The sequence below is a fragment of the Aegilops tauschii genome, chromosome 7 (genome assembly GCF_002575655.3).
Source record: "Aegilops tauschii subsp. strangulata cultivar AL8/78 chromosome 7, Aet v6.0, whole genome shotgun sequence".
In the NCBI taxonomy this organism is placed as follows: Eukaryota; Viridiplantae; Streptophyta; class Magnoliopsida; order Poales; family Poaceae; genus Aegilops; species Aegilops tauschii.
In genome coordinates, this window is record NC_053041.3 from 563840759 (window position 1) to 563854144 (window position 13386).

Genomic DNA, 13386 nt, shown 5'->3' on the forward strand with positions numbered 1-13386 from the left:
TTCTCAAAATTTCAGATGAGTAGTACATTTATACCATAAATATCTTTGAAAATCGATAACTGGTAGCTGCTCGGTTGGCTTGGGAGTAGCGATTAATTGGTGAATCAGCCTATTAACTGGATTAATCGGTCGACCATTAATCAGTAGATCAAATAGGAACCTGCCAACATATATCTAGATTTTTTTATGTATTATACCATACTTCCATGGTCCCAACTATGTAATATACAAAAATATTCTATGGTATGTATATAAAAAACATAGACAAGAGGTAAAATTGATAATCCTTATGTATCTGAACATACAAAAACTCAAAATTTGAAATTATCAATTAAACATTTAAACTTGTCCACATACTTACCAACATATAACCACAAACTATGCTACAAATAACAACCCAAAGTAATAGTTCCATCCACTAATCTACAAACTTGTAATTTGTAATATACTAATCTATTAATGCTGGATTCCCCAATGAGAGAGGGGAAGAAGATGGTAGTACCTTGCTTGCGGGTGACGCCATGGAGGAAGGGGTTGGGGAGTAGCCGCCGGGAGTTTTGGGGAGCATTCGACAGGCTAGCCGATGGGGAGCAACCCTCGAGAGAGGACGGGGAGTAGTCGACAGGAGGGGATGGGGTCCATGCATGCAACTGGAGCGATGGATCTATTGGATGTTGGAGATATAGTGCAGTAGTTATCGTCGGCGAGGATCTGGACAAATCCAGCTTGGTCGGGAGGGGCCGGATGAAAGGAGCATGAGGGGGCGGGAGCAGGATTGAACCCTAGCTATGGAGGAGCATGAGGGGGATGTGAGGGTTTATGGGCCAAACTTTTGGGCTTTGTTTGCCCACCAGTTAGCGAGCCAGTAGCGATTAACCGGCCTGACAATCGATTAATTGGTCTGACAACTGATTAATCGGTCTAATAGATCAATTAATCGGCACGTAACATGATGAATAGGTGTTATTCGATTTGGCCATCCGACGAGTAACGATTAACTGGCAAGTTAGCTGATTAATCAGACGAATTCTTGAACATAGCTCCAATGTAAAATCTGGGAAGGATAAGATTTGTTCCTCCAGACATAGTACATAGTAGATCTTGAAAGAATAGACGTGATTACAACAGGAATAGAAGGTACAATTTACGAGCAGCAAAAGAGTGTACCAAGGGCTACTTCTTTGAGTGTAAGTCAACAGCAGCAACGATGCCTCAGTAATGCGATACCATAACTCATCATCTGCAGGAATGTTATGGCAACACGCATCAAGTACTGCATCTTCATACAAACTTAATTCTGTTACTTTCACATTCTTCGCTATTTGCATGAAGCTAATCCTGCCCTGTTCCTGTTGATCATATGGATCATTCTCACTCAAAATGCCCACCAACAGCAATTTAGGAAAAATTGTAACCAGCACTAGAGGGCAAGCTGGATGCCGTTAAAGAAGTACCTTAACATCCGGTGACCAATGATACAATGCCGTAAAAGCACATGGAACAATAAACCAGCACAGCTCGCCAAGCTTCGGGTAATTGACCTGAAACACTACAAGAAGCAACTGCAGTGAACACCTTTAATGCTGAAATGGCTCACCATTACTTACTGGTTAATGCTTCTGGTGCTGTCACAAGTGTTTATTTACCGCAACACATTTTCTGATCATCACAGCAACTGTCTAATCGAACATTTTTCTTCAAGCAGGTGTCAAATTTGCCGGCGACGGTCGCACTGGAGGTCCCCTCCGGGACCCAGTGCAGTATGGGACCCCCCCACAGAGGCCGCTCGGGCGACGGCGCAGATGAGGAGCAGGTCCACGGCCTCCTCGCCAGCCCTGCCCGTCTGGGGCTCAGAGGGGCGGCGATGCGGAGGAGGTCCTCGCGGCGGGCGGCGGCGACATGGCATGGGGCGGTCAAGCGAAACCTGTGAAAGAGTCTCTTCGCTTTGGAGTTGGAGCCGGCCGTGTCGAGTTCAAGGGGCCACCCGAGTCGATGCTAAGTATTTTTTTTATTACAGAAAAAAAACCCGAATCGATGCCCCTGCTTCCGGGTCCCACTCGTCAGACATATCCCCAACCTCCGCCTCAGCCTCGGTCGGAGCTGCGAAGCAGCGCCGCCATCGCCGCCGTCGAGCGCCCGACACATCCCGCTCGAGCCCTCTGCTTTGCTCGGCTTGTCCCCGCCGCCTGAGCATACAGTCGAGCTTCCCGCAATCTGCTCTACTTTTTTTTTTCAACCGGGCTCGCACCCCTTTTCATTAATTTTGCAATCAACGGAAATACAATGTTCCAGTAATTTTCCAGACATCAACCAAAATAAGACTGAAAAGGGAGGAGCGAGCTGGAGCATCGACAGGAAACCCACCACAAGAAGACCCTAAAACGGATCAACCGCCATGGGACGAAAACCTGACGACACTGATAAGCCACTACCCTAACCACGAAGACATAGTACGAAACCTGAGAGGCTACACACCTTCTCAGGGATAGAAAGAGATAATCTTCCAACATCACAGATTTTTCCAGAACGGGCATCAAACCCCAGTGGACTGGTAAATGAGCAGGTTAGCCGATCTGGATCCCATCTCCATCCCTCAAGAGCATCACACCTCGCGAGTGAGACCTGTCCGCCAGAGCTGCTGCCGCATAAGCCAACCTCTTCACGCCCGCCTGAAACTTCGACCTATCTTCTTCTTTCAGCAGTCCTGTCCAATACAACATAAAAGAGCACGCACTGAAAACAACCTCTAGCGGAGAACGAGCATTATATTTGTCAAACGTGACTTTGTTTCGATGACACCAGATCCCCTAGCACAAAGCAACAATAATCATCATATAGAATCTTTTTCCTCTTGGGAAAAATTTATATAACCATGCCCAACTTTGCCATAGGGACTGGGGGCAACAAGAAGCTCCAGCCGTGATACCCAGGGTCCCCAGACCGTTCGAGCAAGTGAACATGTAAAGAACAGATGATTTGCAGTTTCCATATTAGTGCAGAAAGAGCAAACAAGATTCCCGGGCCAATTCCTCTTCTGTAAATTATTCCGAGTAAGCACAGCATTTTGAAATAGCCGCCACAGAAATATTTTGATTTTCAATGGGATACTAGCTTTCCAAATCCACTTATAGTTAGGACCGGCTAAATCCCTCTCCAACCATTCATATACAGATTTAATAGTAAATCTTTTATTCTTATTGAGATTCCAAAACACAGTGTCAGGGATTGTGTTTAAAGCAATTTTTTTGCCTCAGATACCACCCACTCCCACTGATCATTAACCTCCCCAAACAGCCTGCTTCTGAAGCCCATCTTGTAATCTTTTGCCACAAAATCAGCAATAGTACCATCCTGATCCTGACATATGCTGAATAGGATAGGGAATTTTTCACAAAGGGGGGCAAAATCTAACCATGGGTCATGCCAAACCCTAGCCAAGTTACCACTATTAATCTTGACAGCCCTCCCTGCCATATATGTCTCCTTGACTTTCATAATCGCTTTCCAGCAAGGGGAATCCGAAAAACGACCATGAATATTAGCTACAGTTTTGTTTTTGAAATATCTGAACGAATAATTTGCTGCCACAACCCATCGCTAGTTTCAAGCTTCCACCACCATTTAGTCAGTAGACTAATGTTCTGCTTATGGAGATCCTTGATCCCCAGCCCACCTATTCTTTTGGAACGGCAAACCTTAGTCCATTTAACCATATGGTAAGCACGTTTCTTGTTTTTTCTCTTCCAGAAAAATCTTCTCCAATGTTTGTCCAATTTATCAATAAAAATCTTGTTGAACAAGAACATAGACATAAGGTATGAAGGGATACCATCCAAGCTCGAACCCAGCAAAGTGAGTCTAGCCCCAGATGAAGCTACATATGCTATCCAGGCATCTAGTTTTTTTATCATCTTAGCATCCAGGAAATCCAACTCTATATTTTTTAAAGTGGAATAAGATCGGTGTGCCCAGGTATTTCATAGGTAAAGAACCCACCTGACACCCAAACATCTTAGCATACACTGCATCAGTGTCATTATCCCCTCCTATAACGATAATTTCACTCTTGTCGAAGTTAATTTTCAATCCAGACATGAGTTCAAACAAATAAAGCAATAGTTTGACATTAATAGCTTTATCTAAATCATGCTCAAAGCAGATGACAGTATCATCTGCATATTGCAGAATCCCCACTCCATCCTCTATAAGATCAGAAGCCAGCCCTTTGACTAGGCCATTTTTCTAGGCCGAGGTCATCATCTTAGTTAGGCATTCTGCCGCAAGGTTAAACAGGAACGGAGAGTGTGGATCACCTTGCCTGACCCCTTTAGCACTCTGTATATACGGACCTAGCTCATCATTGATCTTAACACTAACCGTCCCATTCCTTAGGATCCGATTTACCCATCCGCACCATTTTTGATTAAAACCACGTTTAACATGACATTCTAGCAAAAAGTCCCAATTGACTTTGTCATAGGCTTTCTCAAAATCAAGCTTGAGAACCACTCCTTTTTGTTTTTTGACATGAGTGTAGTGCATAATCTCATGGAGGGATAAAATGCCATCTATATGCCTCCCTTTGATAAAAGCATTTTGCTGTATGCTGAACAGTTTATGTGCATATTTTCCAACCCTAAGGTCCATGACCTTGGTAATAAGCTTGTACGAACAACGTAGTAAACAAATTGGTTTGTATTGCTGTATTCTACTAGCATCAGTCGACTTGGGTAGTAAGGTAATAATGCCATAGTTCAACCTTTGCACATCCAGTTTCCCCTCATAGAACCATTCAAACAGAGCAAATAAGTCCGGAGCTACGACCTCCCAGCAATGTTGATAAAATTCAACCGGAATATTATCAGGCCCAGGTGCCCGGTTAGATTTCATATCGAACAAAGCCTTTTTAATTTCATCAATAGAGAAAGGTCTAGTCAGGTCATCAATGTCTTCGGAGGAGATCCTCTCCTCATGAGACCAAAGATTTTCGTCAATACGGCAAAGATTACCAGGTGCTGGTACGAAGAGGTTCTTATAGTACTCAGTAGCATGAGCCAGGAGGTTCTTAGTCCCTTCAATAATGATCGCACCACATTCCAGCGAGATCATGGAATGTTTTCTCCGGCGGCCATTTGCTACCTTATGAAAAAAGTCAGTATTGTTATCTCCTTTCAGGAGCCATCTCTGAGTACAGAATTGATGCCAATACAGCTCTTCTTCCACATACATGTTGTTTAGCTCTAGCAAAATTTCCAGTTTTCTGGTATAGGCTTGTCCACATAACCCAACAGTCTCCTCAAGCCCTTCCAATTCCTGTAGTTCAAGCTTAATGATGTTTCTTCTGATTTTGCTGTGTCCAAAAATATTGGAGCCCCACCCCTTAAAGAATTTTTTAATTCTCTTCAGTTTTATATTTAGTGTGTCAATAGGATCCTCGGTATACACAGGTCTCGACCAAATTTCAGCAACCAGAGGCAAAATATCTGGGTTATTAAGCCAATTGTTATCGAACTTAAAGCACCTATTACCTAGTGCTCTAGAGGAGGCCAGACCCCCATTCAACAGCAAAGGATTATGGTCTGATAACTCCCTCACTAGCTTACTAACTGAAGCAAGAGGATACAAGTCCTCTCAGTCATATGACATTAATACCCTATCCAACTTCTCCAGGGTAGGATTTTCCTGCTTGTTGGACCAAGTATAACACCCTCCTGACATACAAATCTCTCTAAGCCCTAGCAGGTGGATGACTGAATTGAACACCTCAGGAAAATGGGACATGGGTTTTTTTGTTATAGTCTCCACTGTGCCTAAGGATATTGAAGTCTCCTCCCACCAAATAAGGAATGTGGGTACTATTGCACATATTAGATAGTTCCGCAATGAATTCTGGTTTACTTTCATCATGAGCTGCTCCATACACCACTAGCAGGGCCCAATTGCATTTCTTACCTTTATCAAAAAAGTCCATTTGAAGGACATATTTACCATGTTTAACATTGATAAGATCGAATTTGTCTTTATTGATACCACCTAAAATACCTCCAGATTTCCCCCTGGAAGGAATCCACTCCCAATTAAAATTTTCCCCAGGGTCCAACTTCCTAAAAAAAAGGAAGGATTATAAGATTTTTTCATAGTCTCTTGAAGACCAATAAAATCCACATCATTGGCATTAATAATATCAGTGAGGCAGGTAGACATGCCTTTCTTGCCTGCCCCCCTACAATTCCAGAAAAGTCCTAACATTTATATCTTGCAGGTTTCCCCCTCTCCCTAGTAGGTCTGCCAGGATTCAGGGCAGACTTACCATCCCTCTTTTTCATCCGACTCCTAGTTACAGGTCTGTCCATATCATTAGGAGACAGACCTTTAATTTTTTCCTATGTTGGGCTTGTTTCCTTTTTTGTCTAGACTGTACCAGGATATAAGGCTCATCATCATCTATACTTTCATTATCCCAAGTTAATAATAAGGGAATATCATTACCCAGTCCATCATTGATAGTGATAGGAGGAGGGTTAGATTCAGCCCTCTTATCATGTAACAGGTTCCTAGATATTTATAATTCACGCAGAATATCTATCGTATCAAGGTTATCATCAGGAATTTGCACCCCCATCATAGTAGCCCGAGCAACAATAGCACTATCATCCAACACAGAAAATTGATTATTCAAGTGGGATATTTTTTTACCTTCAGCATCGCACTTCTTCAGTCTGTTGGTGGCCGTCTCCTCCACACGCTCCAGTTTCTGAAACTGCCTGCGCGAAGCCCGCCCTTCAGGAGCCATAGTATCATGCATTGGAGACCCAGATGGCGATTCAACAGTGTAAACAATGTGATTGTCCCCCCTTCTGTAGACGCTTCCTCAAGGGGTACAATATGAGGCAGAGATGGCCACACCACATAATCTGACAAGGGAGGAAACTTTTCTCCATAAGAGTCATCAACATAGTGCATAAACATCGGAGATGGAGGAATATGAGTTTGGATAATATCCCAAGCACCTTTTTTCATGTTGCCAGCAGCATTAGGAGACCTTTCCATATCATCACCTAATATCTCATCAGATTTTTGCTCATATGAATTTTCTGCTGGTGATTCAGGATAAGACATTTTATCAGCTGCATATTCTCTGGCCATAGATTCGAGCAAAAGCTCAGTATGGTTCCCCTCATCACTTTCCCCCTCCTCCTCACTTTCAGCCACTGCAGATAGTCTTTGTGTCCCCTTTTCATAATTTTGAGAAGAGAAATTTCCAATCATAGATGCACTGGTTTCCCCCTGCCCATCAGAAGAAGCAGGATATGAATTCATCCTGGCTTTCTTTGGGAAAGAAGGCGATGCACTGCTGTCCACAATGACAGAGGCCTGATTTTTCTCTCCTCCAGCCGTCACAAATTTTTCAACCTCATAGTAAAAGTCATAGAATTGTTCCCCCAACATGCCCTCAGCAGTGGGGGGGGGGGGATTTTTTTCACCTGTCTACATCCCAGAAGAATTCTAACGTACTCAGGCTTATGCAGAGTAGATTCATCCACCTCTAGAGTGATACCTACCAACCCTCCTGCATATGCAACATGTTTAGAACATCTTTTCTCTAAAGGAATATTACTAACTCTAACCCAGGCTTTTTTCCATCTCCCCTTCAGCACCAACTGAAGCTGACCAGGGCTTTAAATTGACCACAGCAGCCCCATCTTTCACAGGTAGGCGTTTCCCATAGCAACAGGCCCTCTCCACCTCACTGGAATTAGGAAATCTCATCACAAATTGATTATGACCAATGGGACGAGCTGTACAACTCCATTTATTTTTACCAGGCTTATGAGCAAAGAAACCATTAAACTCAGACTCAATTTCTTTAGCTGTGGCACTCCCCTCCACAATAGAAATCATCACATTGTTCGTTTTCTCATTCTTTTTAGCAGCACACATATCAGGGATATAGAAAAAGCCCTGCCCAGGGGATTGGAATCCACAGAGAAAAGGCACGCACTCCCACGGCCTCAGTGTTTGACACAACTGCGCCATATGCCCAAGCTTATTGCATTTCTCACAACGAACAGTAGGACAGCGTGGAGCAAAGTGACCTGGAAGGTTGCAGTTGAGGCAGAGCTTGTCGTTGACCTTGGCAGCTGGATCTGGAGCATCAACTGTTGCCGATGATGCCGTGTGAGCCTTCGACGTCGTCGTATTCGCCGATGCCTTGGCGTCTCCTCCCATCGCCGTGCCGCAGCCTCCCATCGATCTTCAGTACCTCCGCCAGATCTCGCCCCTCCAGATGGCGGCGGCGGTGGATCTGGGCGCTGCCACACCATGTGGCGAGAGGGATTCGCTTGCGCCGTCTTGTGTCCTCCGCCGAACCCACCGCGCGCCGAGGAGTCGCGCCATCCTCCAGATCTGCCTCCACCGCGATCTCCCATCGATGCGGGCGAAGTACCGCGCCCGCGCGTGCGAGCACCCGCCACCTGAGCAAAGGAGCGCTCATCGCCGCCAACCTTGCCGCGCAACCACCCGAAGGAATCTCGCGAGGGGGGAGAAGAGGAATGGCAAACCCTAGTTTTCTCCCATAGGTGCCCGAAGAGCGGAGCGAGATGAGAGTTGCGGCTCTCAATAATGGAGGTAGGTGGGGGGGGGGGATATGATGCGTCCGCTCCCTCTCCACATCCCGCGGTCTCCCCCTGGTCAGATCTGGGCCCGCCATGGCGGTGAGACCGCCATGGATCCACCTCGACGCCTCGTGTGCTGCCAGATGTACCACATCCGACCGCTGCATGGCTCCTCCCCTCCCCCACCGGCATGTATGTCCCCACCTCCCGCGTCTCCGTGCATGGCGCACGGTCAACCCTAGCCCGGTGACACGGGAAGGAAATGATCTGATCTGGCTCGATGCACTCCCCCTCGTGCAAATATCGCGCATCCACCGTCACGCCACGCGTGTCAACCAGGATCATGCGAAGCGCGCCGTGCCGGAGAATGATCTCGCCGGCGGCGGCGGTGAGAACGCGCGCTGTGATGAGGTCGGCGACGTACGTGACGCGCCAGCGTGTCTCACGAGTCTCGCGCTCCATCTCCTTCCAACGTTTCTGAAACCTTGGAGTCTGAGATAACTGAAAGATACCTGAGTGAAGCATTGAAAACAGGCTTGATGGTGTGAGCTCCTTCTCCTGATTCTTCTCTACTTGCCGTGCCCGGAAGACCTACACGCGAGTTTCCTTCTACCACTTCCCCAATTCCCCATTATTCAACGATCCAGCCCTTCGATCTCTGGAGGCGAGCTTGGGATCGAGTCCCCCGCCACGCCGCCGATTGCCCTCGCCAGTGAGCCTCGTCCGATTCTATTCGCGTCACAGTGCGCCATTTTCCCTCGCTTATTTTTCAGCTTCCCGCACCGGAGGTCGAGATGGCCGCCGTCTCCATCAACCCCGGCTGAAATTGCGGCTCCTCTACGGCTCTACCTCCTATTCAGCCAGGCTGCCATCCGCGTGCACCCCGTCACTGAGCAAGGGTCACCGCATGCATGCCTTGGACCATATCAGAGATTCAGAGCCTGCTGCCTTTACCGGTGAGTTTTATGGGAAACCGTAGGCGAAGATGAGCGCGCTGTTTTGGCTGTAGCATTGCCGCAGCATGCCGCCATGGCTACCATTATGCCACCCTGCTAGGATGAGCTGTAACAAGGCTAAGCTCTTACTGAAAAAAAAGCCTAGAATGAGCTTCCAAGTTGGATCTTAAAAGCTAGTAGAAATTACAGTTAAGTAGAGAAAAACTGAAATATCTATGACGCCTATTTCGATAGGCCACATATTATACCGATGATTAGGATATATAGTTACAAATTGGTACAAAATACAGCTGTTTTCTTCAATCATACCCAGCTGTTTTCTTCAATCATACCCCCTCCGTCCGAAAATACTTGTCACATAAATGGATAAAAATGGATGCATCTAGAATTAAAATACGTCTAGATACATCCATTTCGCTGACAAGTATTTCCTGAAGGAGGGAGTATAAGCGTTACAGTCTTCTAGTAGTAAATACAACTTTAGCCTTAAAGATAGACATATATTATAATGCCAAAGTGCGCAATGCAGCTCGTTTTCCTGAAACAAAAAACGAACATGTTGAATGTGAGCTTCCAGCCATAGCTTGGAGCAGTCTTGGTATCGGGGGCATTGTGATCTCAACTAGCCCTTCGAGAATCTGAACCACCTGTCCCATTGTTGGCCGATCAAGCTCATTGTCTTGGAGGCACCAACACGCAACCTTGCAAGCAATTTCAACCTCATCCAGATTGGCAGTACCATGTAGCTTGTGATCTACCAAACTCCCAACGTCTCCTTCAATAAGCTTATGTGCGGCATGCACAGGAAAATAAACATCAGGGTTGCCATCACTAGGATATAAAGCACATGAGTTCCTCCTTCCAGATACTATTTCCAGCAACACCATCCCGTAGCTAAAAACATCGACTTTTGGTGTAATGTGAACTCCCGTCAGCCATTCAGGCGCAAGGTACCCTGTAGTTCCTCTCATTGTTGTCAATACTCGGCTATAATCCCTTCCTAAGAGTTTTGCCATCCCGAAGTCTGCAATTTTTGGAAGGAGTGAAGCATCAAGAAGTATGTTTTCTGGCTTGATATCACAGTGTATGATGCAGTCTCGGCAGCTGTCATGCAAGTAGGCTAATCCTCTTGCAACTCCTAGGCCTATCTGATACCTAGCAGTCCAATTCAAAACTGAACTGCTTCGAAATAGATGGACATCAAGAGAGCGATTTGACATGTATTCATAAACAAGCAACCTCTTGGAGCCCTCACAACAGAAACCAACAAGCTTAACTAAATTTATGTGCTGGACAGCTCCAATTGAGCTCACTTCAGCTCTGAATTGCTTCTCTCCTTGATAAGCACCATCAAGCCTCTTCACTGCTATGGCATTTGAGCCCTTTATAAGCCCCTTGAATACAGAGCCAAAACTGCCTCCCCCCAACTTATCTGTGAAATTTTTTGTTGCCCGTTGTAAATCATTGTATCTAAATGCCATGATTCCAGTACAAACCTGGGATTCATTGATTATTTGACCAGAGCTCAACACTTTCTTTGTCCAAATCAACAGTAAGAGCATGAGTGCAAATAAGCCTAGAGCAGAAACACCCATACCAGTTGCAACTGCAATAGCGATCCCTCTTCTGTTGTTTCTCAAACTTTGTAGTACATCTTTAGCAGAAAGACGAAGGTGAAGAGTTTCTCCATTTGAAGTAGTAGTGCCACTGCATTTTAGTGCTCTTATGTTGAGCAATTCATTATGCCACATGAAACATCCATTGTTGCCAAAGGAGTATGCTGTGCAAGAGCAATCACTGAGGCAAACCTGTGCGCACTCATTCGTGCTTGCAGCAGCTTCTACTTTTGGGACATCCTGGGGCAGTTTAACACATGGCACAGAATAGAACTTGTCTGTGGTGTGTGTTGTGCTTTTGTTGCTAATGCAGTCTAACTGAGTATTTCTCGAGCACCCACCCGCCCGATCTTCTAGCTCCCAATCCTTAGGCGATGTTATCTTGAAGCCCACCATACAATTGCAGTGTGGCACTTCATTATCAGTGCAAATTGTGAAAGGACCGCAAATTGCATGGACATCACACTGAGCTCTTGGTTGGGTATTGACCATTAGCCAATCCTCTAAGCCCTTCATCCAAATGAATGCCTTTATTTGACCTGAGACGTCAACTACATGACGAGTAACCATATTTGGATCCATGTATTCATCTACTAAATCATATGTCACGTACTTCTCACGGTCGTTGTCGACAAATTTTGGACTAATATAGTGGGCGGCTGACATCTCTGGAATTGCAGTGAAATATTGGCCGTTCCACACACCGGTGGACCAGTAGTGTGTGGATGAGTTCAATGCTACAAGAAATACCTGGTTAATGCCACTGGGGTCTAACTGCTCACAGTACACACCGGTAGCTGGGTCGATTATGTTTTTCCAAGAAACCAAACGGCGATTCAGGCCGGTGACCTTGTCCCATCCAAGTTTCGCCCCAGGGAAAAATGTATCTGTGGGGTGATCAAAGCTCTGCCATAGAACCTGTGATGAGTCCGAAGAGTCTGTCAGGATGAGATTTCCACTGCTCAACAGCCTAGCAGCAGAGCTATTTCTTGTGATGTTTGCTTGTGTAGACCAGACTACGGATTTGGCAGACCGGTTTAAGATGACAAGGTTGCCGTCGTGGGAGATTGTGAGCTCCAGTGAGGTGGTGTTCTTGATGGGTCTATCCCTATTTGCAACCCATGCTGAAGTGAACTTGGGGATTGTGTTGAACCATATGCCCAGGTACCAGTTGGCAGTGTGTCTGGTCTGGAAGAAGCCGAGCGCGTACCTGCCATTGCTGGAGACGAGCTTGTCGTCGACGGCGAGCGCTTGGCCGGCCAAGATGGTGTCCGTCACGGCAGAACTGGTCGGGGTGCGTAGGCACAAGAGGACGGTGAAGGCAACTAGGAAGGGGGGCATGGTGAACTGAAGGTGGCGAGAGCGTACGTGCAAAGGCTTGCTGTTGTGGTTGTTGTTGTGCAGAGGCTGGAAATGTATAGAGTGGGTGCTGAGCGGCCATGGCACTATGGAGCCAAGCACAACATCCAAACTAGTAAAAGTTTTTTCAGTGGTGATGATGAAATGCTTCTTGCATGGCATGCACGGCAGGATTTGCGTGGTGGAAATGAAAAGGGTGGAGGAAGAAGAACGCTGGGATGTGAGCGCCAGGCAGTTGGTTTACCGGTCGAAATCGAAATTTGGTCGTCGCTCTCCTCCGGTTACCTGACGCGCAGGCCAGAAGAGGTAGTTGCATACCCCAGATTAAAAACTGTCTAAAGTTCAGATACCCACATACCGATGTGTATGTATGGCTTAATGATAAGAGTGACGTCGTTCCTTTTGTTTGGTGTACATGTATATTATTTATTACGTAATAGTTTGGGTTTATGGGATACAGTAGGTGAAGATGAGCGCGCTGTCATGGGAGTAGCATTGCCGGCACGGCTAAGTTTCGTGACCGTGCCATCCGCCACGGCTACCATTATGTCGGACATTTCCAGTATCCTATAAGGATGTTGATTGTGCAGCACACCCTGCTAGCTGTTGTAACAAGGCTAATCTCTTTCAAAAAGGCAAAACAATAAACAAGGCTAAGATAAGCTTCCAAGTTGGATCTTAGAAGCTAGAAAATTCATGTTAAGTACAGCTAAACTGAAATACTCCCTCCGTTCCCAAATATAAGTCTTTTTATAGATTTCAACAAGTGAAAATGAGTGAATCTATACTTTAAAATATATCTACATACATCCGTATGTTGTAGTCCATTTGAAATGTCTA

General features: G+C 45.8%; 1 protein-coding gene and 1 long non-coding RNA gene across 3 annotated transcripts; both read right to left on the minus strand.

Annotated features, from left to right (window-relative positions):
* Positions 1 to 2295: 2295 nt before the first annotated feature.
* LOC120968174 (uncharacterized) lies at positions 2296 to 8787 on the minus strand. 2 transcript variants are annotated; one of them, XR_005762371.3, is made up of 3 exons: positions 7011 to 8760; positions 6697 to 6914; positions 2296 to 2704 (listed from the first exon to the last, which is right to left on the minus strand). It is a non-coding gene; the product is annotated as an uncharacterized lncRNA (long non-coding RNA). The 2 variants fall into 2 exon arrangements; XR_006666384.2 differs by having other exon boundaries at positions 6697 to 8787.
* A 1009-nt stretch (positions 8788 to 9796) lies between these two features.
* Positions 9797 to 12636, minus strand: LOC109754217 (G-type lectin S-receptor-like serine/threonine-protein kinase At2g19130). Its single transcript, XM_020313132.4, has one exon. The coding sequence runs from the start codon at positions 12526 to 12528 to the stop codon at positions 10075 to 10077; it is 2454 nt and encodes an 817-aa protein (XP_020168721.1). The 5' UTR covers positions 12529 to 12636; the 3' UTR covers positions 9797 to 10074.
* Positions 12637 to 13386: the final 750 nt, after the last annotated feature.